Genomic DNA, 17045 nt, shown 5'->3' on the forward strand with positions numbered 1-17045 from the left:
ATAATTAGGTTTAAAAGTATTTAATAGTGACTGACTTTCACATGGTAAAACATCAAAAGAAGTGATGAGCATGAAAAACATAGTGTGCATTTTCTAACTACTGTGCATGGTCATTTCTCCACTGAAAGGTGCAGTAAGGGACTCATTTATATTTTTAAACTACGTGGTGTCCCCTATGAGGCTTTGGCAGTAAGTTTCCACCTTTGTAGCCATTGTTGAAAAGTCAGTCCTCCTTTACTGACCTCAGGTAGGACATGTTGGGCTGGCCGATCCCACCTAGATGTTTCAACACACAAAACAGAAAAAGTTAACCGGAAAACCAGACCTTTTACTCCCGACTGAAGGTATAAATCCAAAATAACACAAACGCATTCATATGTAGAATTTTTTTTATCTGCAAGCAGCAAATGCTTAAACTAGAGTTTACGATTAATGAACAATGAAGGAAAACAACAGGGTCTTTTCATTGTTTTGGCCATAACTTAAAACGAACATAAATTTGACTCAGCTTAGGGCTGGGCGATGTTGAAATATCTAACTATCACAAATAATAGAAAAATCACACAAATAAATTGATCTTCAATGCAATGTACTGTGTTTTCCTGTTATTAACTAGATCAGACAAACAAAATGGTTTTGTAGTTTAGAATCACAATTTGGAGAATCATTGAACAACAAAATGTAGTTCATTTAGTTCAACAAAATATGATTCCATTGAGAGAAAGAAAAAAAAAAAAAAAACTGAATTACTGACCAGCCCTAACTTGTCAATCTCATTCATGTATTTTTTTCCTCTCCATAGTGGACTTCATTATGGCAACAAAAAAAAGGTAAGTAGTCAGACAATTGGATAACAAAAATTGCAGTTTCACAGAGTTATCTAAACCACTTATTTGGAAAGCAAAAACAGAAACATCATCCATTGCATTGTAAAACTGTGTACACAATTAATGCAAGTACAGTATTAAAGCTGAACCGGGAAGGAGAAACTAATGGATGTTCAGAACAGGCTGTTTCAGTGATATCTTGTCACATTCACTTTCATTTTCACTTGCAAGTGTAGTTTAGGTAGCATGGTTAGACAACAGACTTGTTTAAAACCTGCACGGTTACTTATGCTGATTGCCCTCATGCAGTCCACTGCAGAGCTGTGTCAAGCAGGCTCATCCCCAAATCTCAGCAATGAAGCTGGTTGGTAAAATGTTAACTGATAAAAAGACTTTAGAAAAGAAACTATAAACATGCTAAATTGTGGTGCATTCATTGTTTTACAATAGGTTATCAACTTCAGAAATGTGCCTCACCAGTAAGAAATGTCAGTTTTGACTTGTGCCCCATAAGAAAGGCCTTGGGCGCTACGTTGGGTGAGGCCTCTCACTCTCGGTACCAGAGCCTCCAGAAGCTTCTGATCCTCCTCCACGACTCTGGACAGCAGAGCTAGGAGGCACAGTGTAGACACACAGTAGTTTTGTTGTTACTAAAATGTATAATAATTCCTAAAACTTCTTTTTGCATTCATTCATTTGCATTGCTTAAGCATGATAAAAGATTCACTCTTGATGAATTTCCCTGATTACCTTTCTGATCAGATGCATGCAATAACTTTGTTTCCTTCTGTATTTTCTGCAGGGTAGCAGAATGAAGTTGCTGTAACTGTTGGAGAAAATGCAACTCCAGCTGCTGGGAGCGTGCATGGGAACACAACTCTTCTGCAGCCTGAAGTGTAAGACAAAGGAGAACATTTCAAAGTCAGAAAATGAAGCAAAGGAGAACACATACCATGAAATTAAATGCATCTATATAAACAGCAAAAAATAATTATTAATTAATCAAAATGTAATCGTGATTATGTTTTCGGCTCCCAATGATCACAAAAACAGAATCGAGAAAAACAATTATTTAGCTCATTATGTTACGTTTTGCAAGTAAACTCTTATTTTCTCTTGTGTTCTGAATGGAAAAAGTTTCAATAGGAAAAGTATTAAGGCAAAGTTCACAGTTGTAGGTTTTTTTTTTTTTACTGTAGATTTATTTAACTTTTCCCACTGTTTAAGTTCAATAATTGCAACATCTTTCCAGAAGTCAACGAGTAATCATGTTAAATTATCATGATTTGAATATTGACAGAAATAATCGTGATTATATTTTTTCCCATAATCCTTAAAAAGCTAATTCACATGGCCGGGTTAGCTCAGTTGGTAGAGTAGGCGCAGATATATAGAGGTGTATGCCTTGACGCTAAAGGTCCAGGGTTCGAGTCTGACCTGGACGATTTCCTGCATGTCTTCCCCCTTTCATATCTAGCTGTCCTGTCCATTAAAGGCTGAAATGCACAAAACAAATCTTAAAAAAGCTAATTCACAATAAGGCTGTTGTGCCTCTGAAGTTTTCATGGATCATATTTTTTATAAGCTCTGCTGGTGAAAGGACTGGGGTCGAGCAATGGCACTTGCAGTCAGCTTGCCAATTAAAACCACTCTGGGCATGTGGCGTTTAAGGAGCAGTGTGAACTTTAGGAGCTGCCAGCACAACTTTTGTAGGAATGCAGTGAGTGTCTGCAGGAAAACTTAATATGCAAAGTTACACAATGTTTTAGAATGTTTAAAATGCATATTAATGATAATCTATTTAAATTATATTCATATGTTTTTATCATTTGAAAAAATAATTGTCATGAATAGTTCCATAGGTTTAACAAAAACCAGATTATAGCTAATGGTCACTGAATAGCCCTTGAATACAAACATCAACCATCATACTAACTCAACCGAAGTACTGACAAACATATACCATATAGTGTTGCTCTGGGCAAGAAGAAGGAAATAACTTTTCTTCTTTTTTTTGTTTTACACAACAGACTGATGCATTACATGCCCATACTCACCCTGTACTGTGGGAAGGCCAGGCTCTGACACAAGCTGCTAAAGGTCGGGGACTGCAAGCGATGGATGGACAACCATGATGCAGGGATTCTTTTTATTCTGAAACAGAAAAAATGTGGAATGACTGGGGTTTACCTCTTCAGGTATCAGGCAACTTATTCTTAGGCCGGTGACACACTGCCTGCGTGGTGTGAGCGTGGCGTTTCTGTTGCGTGTCAGCTGCGTGGACTTTACACACCAGAAATGTGTCTGACGCAGTACTGCTGCAGCTAGCCTTGTCTGGACACATGTATGTTTCCCACTGATAAAATGAAATACCAAGTTAAACATAAAAATATACTGATTTGATTACAGCAAAGACAACATCGGCAGTAGTGACGGCAAAATAGGCTACAGAATATTTCATCTGTATTGACAGGTGACATATTAGAAAATCTATTTTTTTTTTATTACATTTATATCAAAACCTAGAGACTTTCAAACATGTCATTTATTAATATGTATTTGTGTCTAAACGACATATAAACATCTTTTTCCATTCTATTTTGCCTGGAAACGCTCCCAACACACTTGCGTGTCGCATGAAAAATATTTATACATGAAAATATGCGCGTTTTCGGCGCGGCTCAAGCCGCGCCTGAGACGCACGTGTCACGCAGGCAGGGTGTAAGCTCTAACCGGTTAACATGGCCTTACCCTTCAACAGTCCTACGGTCCAGAGCAAGAAGCGAGACCGTTCCCAACTGTCGGGCCCCCTTGGAAATGGAGTTCTTTTGACTGCTGGCTGCAGTGGTGACCACTTCAAACTGTGGCACCAGTTTGCCCTGGACAAAACCCTGTAACTGAAAAAAGACAGAGGCATAGAAATCCTCAAGAGATTATTTATTTATTTTTTTAGCTTGAAGATGTTAAAACTGATGTTAAAAAGATGTTTTTTTTTAAATCTTATAATAATCTCTCTACATCAGTGTTATAGATGGAGAACATCCACACCTCTGCGTGCAGACGAATCAGCTCCATCTTGGCCATGGAGTTCCCCTTAATCAGACCTCTGATATGTTCCTGTCTGAGAACCTGGAGAGACACAACAGAACATGTTTAAATGATATATGTTGGAGAAAAACTGACACCTGCATTTTTAATTCATAAAAGGTTTGGCAAATCAAAATGTTTATCTCCAGACAGTTAACAACACACATAATCAAATCCTATAGACCACATTTTCCTAAATAATTACTGATATATTTTGAAACATGTAGAAAATGCTTGATCCAGGAGTAACACTGGCAAAGGTTATGAGAGGTCTCATATTGTAAGTTCACTCTCACCACTAGTTGTCTGAAGTCAAGGATGCTCTGCCACTGGCTGTGGAGGTTCCTAAGCGCCTCCTGACGGCTTCTGGCATGCTGGTCAAGTTGGATACATCTGTCTCGGATATGATCCCTGGTTGCCGCCTGCATCACACACTGAAGTTCCACTTCTAAAGCTGACCTGACAGCAACAAAAAAAAAAAAAAAAAAAAAAAAAGTTTTTTATTTGCCCAGATCACATCTCTAATTTGACTATTAGCTACTCTTTGTGTTAGCAACACATTTATTGCAAATGCAAACCCAAAAATAGCAACACAAAAAACATGCAGAGAATGAGACTAAAAAGAAGAAATTGTTCAGTCTTCAGTTACAAATGCTTGACAATAATGAGCTCCTACTACTAAATAATTCTGCTCCTTCTTCCTGAAGTTTGTAGTCTGAAATTTCATCACCAAAATATTATTGCTGGGATTATACACTCTTTTCATGACTTGTGGGAACCTCATAAACAAACTCTACAGTGAATCTGCTTACAGTGCCAAGGTGTCAATGTGGAGCTCATCTGCAATGCCAGACACCTCCTGCTCCACCTCCTTCTTGCGGGCCTGGAGCTGGTTTTGGAGCTGCTGGACTCTGGAGCGAGTCTGGGCCAGTTCTACCAAACTCTGCTCCACCTCTTCCCAAGCAACCTGGAAATGACAACAAATGCGCAATTCCACAAATAAAAAAGGTTTTAATTCCAAATGCATGGACACGTCTTCTACTGTGAACTTCCTGAATATTACATTACAGTGTCTATGTGCGTTTGTGTATAGCACCTCTAAGAGGCTCTTAACGGATGGCAACTCATTATCCTCTTCTGTTGACATGTCCAGTAGGTGATTGCTTTCATAGCGGAACCTGCAATTAAAATGTTACGTAAATACTCTTAACACTGAAAATATTTTTGTAGTTAAAAAAAAAAAAAAAAAAAAAAAAAAAAAGGTAGAGAGAACAATATAATAATGTTGAAGTTTACCGCAGAGCTGTCACATCTTGTGTCACATCCAGAGAGGAGAGTTTCTTTTCTAGTTCGTTCTGCTCTCTGGAAGCTAAATCCTCCAATGCTAAGAGGATGTGGTTTGGCGGATAATCACCCAACAAGTTCTGATGACATGACAAGCAATAACATGTTAATTCAAAGTGAAAATTTACAGTATATAAACTTAGCACAAAAAGTAAGGAAATTTGTGTTTGGTAGATTATTTCTCTGTGGTAACAATGCTTTTTTGGCAATAAATCTTATACTTTTGGAAAACCTGTTTAGTTCCCTTTCAAATGGTGCCCCATGCATGAACATGCATTTGTGGGATGAGCAACAGCACTGAGTATGTGGGTTGCACCCATGAAAAATTTGCCAAATCTTCTCTGCCATTGCCAAACATATGCAACACGTACACTGGAACCTGAACGTGGAGGAACGTTATGTTCAGCGATGAGTCCAGATTCTGGCTACGGCAGTTGGATCGTAGGGTCAAAGTGTGGAGAAGACGCGGAGAACGCTATGCTGATTGTTGCACCGATAGAGTTACACCTTTCGGTGGAGGCAGTGTGATGGTGTGGGGCAGCATCTCCCTCACTGGAAAAACAAGACTTGTCATCATTGGAGGCAATCTCAATGTAGAGAGATATAGAGATGAGATTCTGCAACCAGTGGCAATCCCATATCTCCACAGCCTGGGACTGAACTCTATCCTCCAAAATGCCAACGCTCGCCCCCACAGGGCGGGGTTTATCAGAGACTACCTCCAGAATGTTGGAGTGGAGAGGATGGAATGGCCTGCCAGCAGTCCTGACCTCAACCCCATTGAACACTTGTGGGATCAGCTTGGGCGTGCTGTTCGTGCCAGAGTGACCAACACAACCACGTTGGCTGACTTGCGACAAAGAATGGGATGCCATCCCACAGCAGTGTGTGACCAGGCTGGTGACCAGCATGAGGAGGAGGTGCCAGGCTGTTGTGGCTGTGTATGGTTCTTCCACACGCTACTGAGGCTCCGGTTTGTGAAATGAATAAATTGTTAAATTGCCAATATGTCTTGTTTCTTCAAACTTCAATAATCCAATCCACCAAACGAGTCAATGGCAGAATAAGCTGTTTGGCATTAGCAGAGAAGATTTGGGAAATATTTCATGGGCGCAACCCACATACTCAGTGCTGCTGCTCATCCCACAAATGTATGTTCCTTACAAATGGGGCACCATTTCAAACAAATTTCCTTACTTTTTGTGCTAAATTTACATAAGTGTAAAAAAAATTAAGTGAAATTTGATCAATACCCACTAACCTCCACAGCACTCAGCCAGTACTGAAACATAGCAGTCCTTTGTTCACGAGTCATACTGAGATGAAACAGAGAGATAAGTGATTAACTCAAGAAAGAAGAAGTTGACAACATTCTGAAAGACAGTTTCTGAATAGTGATTTCTCAAATGCTGTATCACTGTAATCCTTACTGTTTGGCTGCAGAGTGCGCCGTTTTCAGTTCACTCTCTTGTAAAGACTGATAGAAGTGGACCCTGTCATCACACAGCTGTCTCACTTCACGCTAATGGGGAAAAAATAAAAGAAATGGGATTATTTCCCTCAGTCTGCAGCTGATATATTACAGGCCTCTTGGTTTACATTAGTCAGATTCTTGATCTGTGATTTAAGATCAACTTCTTCTAAAATATGCAGCTGGCAAACATAAAATCAGTGCATATCTCCACTAGCTGTAGAATTATGATATTACCATCAAGATGGCATAACAAGATACATAATAAAACACCACGTAGATAATGGATGGCAGCAATACACCAAGATAGATAAAGTGCACCCTACTCAACTCTACTCATTAAGATACAGACCATATTTAGGCAGCTCTTACCAGGACCTGTGCCTCTGCTACAGCTTTAGAGTTGAGGTTGTCACCATCACTGCTGCTGGAAGGCTTATTATCAAACAGCACTTCAATCTCTGCTTTCCTGCAAAACACAATACAGCTCTTACTTATGCACTACATGATTAGTACAGGTGTGTAACTGATCTTACTTAATTCATTTTTATTTTACTTTCAATGTTTTGCCTTACCTGGCCATCTGTTCCAATGCCTGGCTGTGCCCACTGACCGTTAGTGTGTCATCAGAGAGCACCTTGCGGCCCAAGATGCAGTGCTGCCTGAAGGCCTGCAGGAGCAGCTCTCTGCGCCGGCTGTCCTCCACCTGGGTCCAGGTACGGCTGATGGACTGCTCTATTGGTAAATTGCAGAAATCACTGGTGTGGGAGATCATTAAATATTGTTTGAGCTAAGCAAACTGCAGCAATGCGCTTGCTTTCCTCCTTCTGCAAAGACGTAATGTAGTCTTATCAGATACCCAGCCATGTGATGGACTAACCTTGTGTAGCCAACTGTTCTTCTGTTCCACTGATTTGAGAGTCCAGGTGAGTGATCTCAGCTCTGAGCTGCTCAATCTTCCTCTGAAGCTCTCTCTGCTTAGCAGCCTCACTCTGGCCCTCAGCCTGCTTCAACTGAACATGCAAAAACAAAACACATCTTAGTTTATCTGTGGCTTTCTTACTGAAAATTCCACACTGTGAATCACAAGTGTGATCACTCAAGATTAATCATGTACTACATTGAGCAGGTATATCTTGAAATAGAAATAAACCACAACAAGCAAGAAAAACAAGTTGTAGCCTACCTCTTTGTCTTGAAGAACTTTGTACCTTAAAGATCATAAAGTAAAGGAATTTACTGGATAAATGCTGAACACACAGTGGTCGGGGCTGAGGAATTTAGCATACTGAGTGATACCAAATATAGGAAGTGGGCATTGTTAGTATTTTACAGTAAGTATTTTTGGGGTATTTATAAGTCAGCACAACAGACAATTGACAGGAGCGAGAGAGAGGGAATAGGATGCAGCAAAAGGTTCCTCACAAGGTTTGAACCAGGGACAACCAGGACTCCCCAAGAAAGCATCCACTATATGTATACCACCCTTGGCAATCACAGGACGGGGAGGGTGTTGATGTGGTGGCAGAGAGGCTGTATACACATACAAACTGCATCTTGAGTAAGATACACTCTCTTCTGTCTAAGTGACCTCTCACTCACATCTACAAGATCAACAAAATGACTAAAATGTACACATGAAGTTGCCATGGCCACTACAAAGACACTATTGGCTTTCAAATCCTCAATCAGAACCTGAAAGGATACCACTGGAGATTGCCACGCATGATCCTCACGTTCCTGGATAAACAGAAAAACAGTCAGAAAGCTGTGATCTATTATTTGCCCATCTTCCCAGTCACAAAGTGTACAGAGGGTGAGACTGCAGTTTATTTTAGAGATTAAGCAATTTATCAGAAGCCATGCTGTTCTTTCTTTTGACCAGACAAATGGAGACTGAGTGCGTTCTAAGACATACAAGAAGCCAACATTACCCCAAGGGGTTACAGAACAGCAAGGCAGTGTTAAGACTAACCTCTGGTGAAAAACGTGTTGGATAATATATTTCCATATTGACTTCCCTGTCCCGATACAGAGCCTATAAAACAAATGATCAGCATTAGGTTTGTTCCAACGCTACGAATAAGCTAAGCATCAACTGTGAGGACCTGTATGTTAACATACGCTACGTTATCAACAGCGATAGTAAATACACGCTGATACCCACGTTTTAAAATAGCTGTCATTTGGCAAGCTGTCCGGGGGCAGATTGAACTCCTCTGTCGCCCAACGTTTCATCTCCCGCACAAGATTTCTTTCCGCCATCCTGACAGGCAACAGAAAGAAATTAAACAACTTGTAACGTTAGCTAGCTAGCTCATCCAACAGGCTTGTCAGCTAACGTAGTAGCTTGCGTCGTTGACCACATTTAGCTAATTGTACTGGTTGAACTTACTCTGTTCTTGTTGAGGATGCGAATTTACCTTAATACAGGTAATCGACGGAAATGCTTCTAGCTGAAACGCTCAAACTTTTTTTTTTTTTTTTTTTTTTTTGAAACGCTCAAACTTTCAACTTCCCGCCTGTTCGCAGTAACGTTATTTCCGGTCTACAACATCTAGTCGGTTGTTGTCATGGATACACAAACTGGGAAAATTCCACAAAATAAAAAGACAATAATATAATGTAACGTTATATATCCACCTTAATAAAGGTACATGTAAAAATAAATAATGCGTTAGATGATTCAACTTTATTAATTCATTTATTGTTTTATTTATTTCTCAAATACTCTGTGGTGATATCCCTGGTATGATCACTTTTGTTAGTATGTGTTCCATTGCTATAAATAAATAAATAGCAAATTGTAAACAGTTAAATCAGTAAACAGTTAATTTAACTGCATGGTACTGAATTAAATGGTGAAATAAACTAGATTTAAGCACTGCAAATGTTGCAAAATCACCACTCAAAAGGAAAATCTTGCTAACAATCCAACCTTTTGTTTCATATAGATGAGCTGCATAAACTTTATACAATCATGCTCTTTAAATAGTAATTTTAAGATGCAGCATTACAAAATATAATCTAACAACGAAAGTGCAACTAAACTAAATTAAGTCCCAAAAAAGAAATGAAACGGAAATCTTTAATGGCAAATAGGAAATATACACCGGTTCTTCAGTTCCATGAGCTTTTATTTCTTCCTTTACGACAAAGAATCAACTATGTAGTATATGTCTTGATGCATAGCATTAGACTTTCTGTCCACAGGAGCAAAACTACATTATTTTAGCCAACCACTTTTAACCTTAGTACTCTAAGGATCACAGTAAACATGGTGAATATACTGTAAAGGCCTTAATAGGTGATTATGTTTATTTTTTTATGTTTTAGTTATAATATGTAATGGCATTTTTCTCCATTGAAGCCATTACAGCCTTCACTGCAATGGCTTTCACTGCAGTGTTAAATAAATAAGACCTGAGTTAAACAAAAACAAAAAATGCTCCCTCTACAAATTTTAAGTAAGGCCTATGATTTATTGTTGTGAACACATAACAAATTGAAATCAACCCACTTATACATAAAAAAGGACAACATTCATAATGAGAGCACAAAAGTCAAAAAGAATTTTGCAAACAATTGTTAGCATGAAAAAAAAAGTGCTTGCTGCGATTGTACTGTATGTCCTTAGCACCATGTTGATGAGCTATCCAGTGGTCATACCAAGAGCCACTCAAACTAGAGTTTTACAGTTTTAATATTTGCTTAAAGTTATCGTATCCTAGTGAAGAGATTTAAAACCGATACAGATTCCTGAAACAAAAGATAAAGAAACTTGGTCAATTCTTTTGCAGAAATGAGGGGACATGTGATTACAGAATGCTGTTCCTAAAAAGTGCTTTCTCACCTTAGTTGATCTTGTTTTACTGAATACGTTCCAGAAGCGAAGAGTCTCATCTCCAGCTCCCGTCACAATCGCCTCACCATCCGGGGACATGGCCTAAATAGAAATAAATAATCACCAGAAAATATGGCCAGCTTTTTCATTAACATGATGACCAATGGCAAGATCTCAATCTCATCAGAAAGAAAACACACACACTGACCAGGTAGAGCACTCTGTAGGAGTGTCCTGTGAGTTTGGCAACCTGAGTGAGAGCTGGATATTTCCACACCAAGATCTGGTTCTGAGAGTAGCCATGAGTGCTCACCTGAAAAAACAGGCAATATTATAATCCAACGAGGCTTTGTGTAACTCACTAATAATAAATTAATTATAGTTAGACACAGATATGCTATTACTGCAAATAAACAAGACCATCTTGTAAAATATGGAAACAGCGTAAATCTATGCTCTGCCTCATAAGAGACTATTTAAAAAAAACTTTAATTGAGTACACATTACCCCATACATTCTTAATTTTAGGAAACACTGGCACAAGAGAGACCACCAATTGTCTTAAACATAGTTTATTGAAATCTGCCAATGTATCACAATTTACATTTATATACAATGCGTTTCGGAGTATTTACCCCCTTGGACTTGTTTGCTTATTGAATTGCAGTGGGCTCAGGAATAGGCAGTGTCAGTAATTAGGCCAATAAAAAGCTTGGACTAGTGTCAAAGTGAGAAATCTCTGAAAACTGATACCAATTAAGTACAAGTGCCAACTTTTTAGAGGCATTGTCTTGATGCATAAAAATAGGCCACATAGCACCTTACTCTCAATACAAGTGTAACCTTCATGACAATTGTTTCTTTATAGAATAAAATCAGCAAATCATTGTCCACAGTATGTATCTGGAGTCACTTACCAGTTCATTAGCATGTTTGGACCAAGCCAGGTTGCAGACCTGAGAGCCGGTGTCCATACACTGCAGCGGCTGTGAGGTCAGGGTGTTCCAAAATCGAATGCAGCGGTCGGCAGTGCCGCCCCCAGAGGCCAGCAGGCCGTGCTGGTGGGGGGACCAGGCAATGGCTTTCACTGCAGCCAAGTGATCCATATACGTTTGCACTGGGCTCAATGAGGAGTGGTTCCAAACCAGCAGCTAAGATGACAAATAACAGCCACATCAATGGACACAATGAGTAAATGCACAAAGATGAAGGCAAGTTTATTAAAAAAAATAACAACTGAACCTTGTTGTCGTTGCCACCAGAAGCAAGCAGCTGATGGTCAGTGCTCCACTTTAAGCCACACACTTCCTGTCTGTGTCCCTGCAGCCGTCTCTCTGACTGGAGTGGAGGGGTCCGCACATCTCTTTGGAGAATCAAACGATCACGGCTTCCCGAAGACAACTGGTCTGCATTCCATGCTAACGCTCCTGCAGACAGAATAAAAATGAATTTATGCTGGGTCATACTCTCAACATTTGACTAAAATGTCAAGACACAATTATCAAGAATGCAAAAAAGCATTAATTAAGCTTTATAGTTTTTTTGTCTTCAGTTTATTTGGGTTTATTGTGACTTCAGCATTCCGGTTAAGGCACTTTATAACCCATGTTCAGAGATTAAACACAGCAAAAATGTTCTTACCGACTCTAGCTGTGTGTCCTTCCAGGGCAAAGAGTTTCTTCCCAGCACCAGCGTCCCATATCTGAACATAGCCTTTGTGAGTCCCCACTGCCACCAGGTTACCCTAAAAACATGAAAATTCCTTTTATTCAGAAAAATTAACTGTACTAAAAGTTCACTTCGACAGTTTCCTCTAAGCAGTAAGCTGTGTGTACTTACCCTTTCAGACCACCCAACTGACGTGACTGAGTCTCCCTCCACCGATAAATCACACAACCTTGTTACCTGAGGAAAGAACAATTCAACTAGTGATTCACTGTGGCTTAGCATAGTAATAAATGCTGCCAAGAAACACAAATATATATATTTGTAACAAATATACAGTACATATACAGCAAACAACTCAAATTCATGTTTCAAAATCAGTTGTCTAAACACTCTACGGTACCTGGCTGGTACAGGCACTCCACAGATAAACACATGTACCCAGCCCGACACTGAGCACGTTGAGAGACGACCAGTCCACCAAGTTGAGGTAAAAGTCATCCTGCAGCTCTGGAGCATCCAGGACTTTAAAAGGGATCTTTGAGATCTTGCGAGTTGGCTTTCGTGGTGAACGCAGCAATTTTTGACTGCAACAAATGCCAAAATGTACTGTTTCTTTGTTTGCAGTGTGATCAACAATAACAGATCTAAAAACTAAATTTTAAAAAATAGAGCTTCTACCTTTTGTTGCTGACAGGTGATAGAGAGTAGGGGGAGATGTTGGTGCCATCGTCTGGTGATGATCTCTTGATATTAAGTGAATACTGCAAAGAGCACACAAGCAGAAACCATCATATCTCTCTACCAGCTTCAATAAAATAACATAAAACATTGAAGAAAAACTGTACACTGACTGAATAGTGGTATTCTACTTTTTGATATTGTTTTTAACCCGCACTCGAGAGCATATTGTACGTGCATCTTTTCCAACATTGTATGATCAATGTGCTATATAATTAATACATAAGAAGTATGAGGTAAAATGTTCATACAGTGAAGAGACATCTCTTTTCTGGGGTTGATGGCTGTAAACGCCTGTCCTCCGTTTGAGGGTCCTGGATCTTTTCTATTCCTGCTCCCAGCAACTCATTCTTCAGCAGAGCAGAGTAGGCCAGCCCGTCTGCTGCATGCACAAAAAAATTATTATGAACAAAAGCACAAAAGGACAATCCTGGGTGGACATAAGCAAGTGACAGAATTAGAAAAATAACCTTTTCATTTATTTACCTTTAATGTTATCAGAAGAGGCATCCTTTGTTTTTCTGTTCTGACTTGGTGACACCTCATTTTCCTAAATATCACAAAGACACTGTCATTAATTTGTAAAACAAACTTGTCTCAGACGGAACATTCATACAGTTATCAACTTTATCCAAACCCACTGTAACCTTTAGACTTTTGTCTTGTATTACACACATGAATGTTACTTTTCTCTTGCAAAAGCACAGACACACTCAACAAATGTACCCACAAACTCCTCATACATTGATCCTGTGAAAGTTGATACTCCAGTTTCCCCCCGCTCTGGTTGGAATAAATCTGTCTCCAAGCTTACTGGGGGAAGATAACGGGGAGCTGGTGGGTGTCCGACCGCGCAGACCCTGTGTCAGTTTCTGCAAAAACCAACAAATTATTATAAAAGTGTATGAATTTGTTTATGAATTTATGGACGTTTGGTCACTTTTCTGATCATTTCATTTATAATATAACTTGATAATACCACAAGTTCAGTGTTGTTTGCGAGTTCAGTGTTGCTGTACAACATTTACACGACTCACAACAGGGCTCAAGTTGTCATTTTCAGTGTTGATTTGGCGGAGGAGGCGATGTTCATAATCTGGATCCATCTTAACCTGAAACCCTGATCCCACAGCCACAGGCTGGAATGTTGGAGATCTGGCCAACACACAAAAACATGATTTCAACAGTTAAAAATTGAAATGCTATTTTTGTTTGTTTGTTTTGTTTTATTGCTTGTCTTCTGGAGGGCTTCTCGTAATGCAAGGTTACACAGTTAGCCAAAAGGTTATGTAGCTAGTATCCTGAAAATACTGATTTAAACCTGTAAAACCAGAAAGTTAGTAAGGTTGGAATTATAATTGTCTTGCATGTTGTTGATAGAAAATTACAACCTTTTACACATGTAGGACTTTTTAAAGATATCCTGCTTTGTAAATACCCCCAGATGATTTTTTTGTATCAAATAAATAATCAACATGATCATTTATTTAACGTTAATCTTAAAACTCAGTTGATTTGGAGAAAGAACTAACTTCGTTAACGTTACGACACGACAAACTTCTAACCAGATCAAAGCAACCAATGACAATTTTGAGAGCCTTGTTCGTAGCTAAATGTCACTGAATATGCTTCTTTATGTTTGCACTGAAAATGTAAAGCTAGGTAACGTTAATAACTAGCGTTAGCCAATTTAGCTGTTTGCTAATCTAATCATATATGTACAAGACAACATACATACAAGAGCGAGCCAGTCCCTGAATATCAGCACACAAACGCCAAACAGGTACAACAATTCACGGAGATATCAGATGGATATATGGGTTTAAAGATATTCACTCTCAGATATGTAATGTATTTCAGTTTAAGGTGAAAATGGCATTGCATTGTGGGAATTGTGTCACCCCCGTGACGTATATCTTTCAAATCAAAACACGGAAGTGCTACATTTGTAGTCATAGTTTGTAGTCATAGACAGTATAGTTTGTAGTCAATGGGAGTGTGCGTAAGGGCGTTTTCACATATATAGTTGGGTAGACTCGGTGCGGAGAAGTTGTTGCAACATTGTTGCATTTTTCATTTGGTTCGGTTTGCTTTTCACCGTACGTTGTCAAACGCACCAAACATTGTAAACACACCTAACGTGATTAGAATATCCGAAACTCTGGTCTCAGACACAATGGAGCAACACCACATTTATAACGTCTCGGATTTCCTGGTTCTAATATTGTAAAAGAAGGCGAACAATAAGCAGCTGACAGAGAGCGAGTGAATGAGAGTGAATGAGAGAGAGAGAGAGAGAGAGAGAGAGAGAGAGAGATGATGATAATGATGACAACAAATAAAGACTGAAACGTCTGAAAGGTATCCCTTAAATCATAAATCCGTAAATTGTGTGCAAGGTTGAAATTGCAGGCTAGTGAATGCTCTGTTTTTGGTTCACTTCCTGTATTTGGGTCGGATCGCGATCTCACCTGAAGTGAACCGAACTCTAGTTCACTTGGAAGCGAACCGAGATCCCCGTTTTCAAGCGGACCAGAGTTCTTTGCAGTAGGCCTTTTTTTGCACTTTCTGGTTAGACGCAAACTGCATTTCGCTGTCTTTGTACTTGTACTCTACACAATGACAATACAGTTGAATCTAAATCTAAAACTGTTTGTTTGATCCGCACCAGAGTTCGGATGAGCCTTCACACCAGCCCACACGAACTGGACTATCTGACCAAACACTCCAGAGTTCGTTTTAAACGGACCAAACGAGGCAGGCGTGAAAGCAACTTCACAACCAAGACAATAGTACAATATATCTTAAGCGGTACTTTTCCACTCACAATATACATGTATATATATCAGTAAAAATCTTCAGATACACATAGATCTTATCAAATGAGTGCAGCGGTCTAACTGTAAGGAAGTCAATGTAAAAATTTGGGAACCTCTGATGTAGATCAAACTGGACAATTGCACAGGTTGAATACAAGTTAATATAGGCTACAGTAGGCTATGTTGTGTTTTTACATAGATAAGTTTCTTGTCATGTCAAGTACCAAACATAGAGGGCGTGCTGGTTCTACTTTCAAACACTCCAGACCCAGCTCTATAAGATGTAGTTGTGTCCCAAGTCCTAAACCAGCCCATGCCTGCTTTTTTCCTATATTAATTTATTTTAACAATTGCTTGTCTTTCTAAACCCCATCCTCGCCTACAGTCTGACAAACACACGTTATCTTATGCTACAATCTAAACATGGGCTTTGAAACAGGTCGATCTCTGTATGAATTCAGAACATCAATAACAATATCGCATGTAAAAATAAATAAATAAACAATATAGGATGAGATAAACTTTATTGATGCCATGCAAGGAAATACAAGTGAAGTAACAAAAGTAGTAATTAATATGCCATGGTGGAATATAACTAAATACATGTACTGTAAGTACCCTTCTGGCATACTTGTAGCGTACTTTACTACATTTCAGAGGGAAATATTATACTTTTTACTCCACTACATTTACTTTACACTTTCACGATGCTGTACTTTACTACTATAATACCCAGTAGTATACATAGTAACTTAAATCAGCTACACATTGACAAACTACTACAATAAACAAACTACATGTATTTGTTAGTGGTAGAAACACAGTAACATAACATTCTATAATAATATCACACTTTAAACGAGCCATTCTGCATAATGAGTTTACTTTTGATACTTGATACTGGTTATAATTCTGTACGTTTACTAAAGTAACATTTAAATTAAGGGCTTTTACTTGTAATGGAATATTTTTTAGACAACAGTGTGTTTACTTTTACTTAAGTAAAGGATCTGAGTACTTCTTCCACCACTGCTAAATTGATATGATGCCCAAAGGAAAGATTCTCCTTCAACTTTGTCAGACCATATTTACTGAACATGTAGCTTGTAGTGTAATGCTTTGCTCGAGGACAGTTCAATAAGGTGGATGCATACTGTCTGTGGGATGAAAAATTCACTCCACTGAACAGTTTTGGGCTTGTTATTTGTCCAAAATCCCAGTAAAAGAGAAAACAGTTATATCACGAC

The 17045-nt window shown here is 38.9% G+C and overlaps 2 protein-coding genes across 5 annotated transcripts; both read right to left on the reverse strand.

Moving 5' to 3' along the window:
* Positions 1 to 4: 4 nt before the first annotated feature.
* haus5 (HAUS augmin-like complex, subunit 5) lies at positions 5 to 9295 on the reverse strand. Its single transcript, XM_028586537.1, has 20 exons — positions 9125 to 9295; positions 8897 to 8995; positions 8705 to 8767; positions 8437 to 8469; positions 7916 to 7940; positions 7610 to 7742; positions 7305 to 7464; positions 7102 to 7198; positions 6689 to 6780; positions 6520 to 6574; positions 5211 to 5338; positions 5011 to 5092; positions 4727 to 4881; positions 4211 to 4373; positions 3876 to 3956; positions 3579 to 3724; positions 2885 to 2981; positions 1578 to 1716; positions 1305 to 1437; positions 5 to 276 (listed from the first exon to the last, which is right to left on the reverse strand). Exons 2-20 carry the CDS (start codon positions 8992 to 8994, stop codon positions 174 to 176), a joined length of 1983 nt encoding a protein of 660 aa, XP_028442338.1. The 5' UTR covers position 8995; positions 9125 to 9295; the 3' UTR covers positions 5 to 173.
* Positions 9296 to 9799: 504 nt separating this feature from the next.
* LOC114560924 (fizzy-related protein homolog) lies at positions 9800 to 14881 on the reverse strand. 4 transcript variants are annotated; one of them, XM_028586539.1, is made up of 14 exons: positions 14718 to 14881; positions 14017 to 14134; positions 13723 to 13851; positions 13466 to 13529; positions 13231 to 13361; positions 12920 to 13002; positions 12642 to 12825; positions 12413 to 12478; positions 12215 to 12317; positions 11816 to 12000; positions 11491 to 11724; positions 10782 to 10886; positions 10583 to 10675; positions 9800 to 10488 (listed from the first exon to the last, which is right to left on the reverse strand). In XM_028586539.1, the coding sequence occupies exons 2-14, from the start codon at positions 14083 to 14085 to the stop codon at positions 10447 to 10449; spliced, it is 1488 nt and encodes a 495-aa protein (XP_028442340.1). In that variant the 5' UTR covers positions 14086 to 14134; positions 14718 to 14881; the 3' UTR covers positions 9800 to 10446. The 4 variants fall into 4 exon arrangements, with proteins under 4 accessions (XP_028442340.1, XP_028442339.1, XP_028442341.1 ...); XM_028586538.1 differs by having other exon boundaries at positions 14714 to 14881; XM_028586540.1 differs by lacking the exon at positions 14718 to 14881 and having other exon boundaries at positions 13959 to 14050.
* Positions 14882 to 17045: the final 2164 nt, after the last annotated feature.

This window comes from Perca flavescens, chromosome 9 (assembly GCF_004354835.1).
Source record: "Perca flavescens isolate YP-PL-M2 chromosome 9, PFLA_1.0, whole genome shotgun sequence".
Taxonomy (NCBI): domain Eukaryota; kingdom Metazoa; phylum Chordata; class Actinopteri; order Perciformes; family Percidae; genus Perca; species Perca flavescens.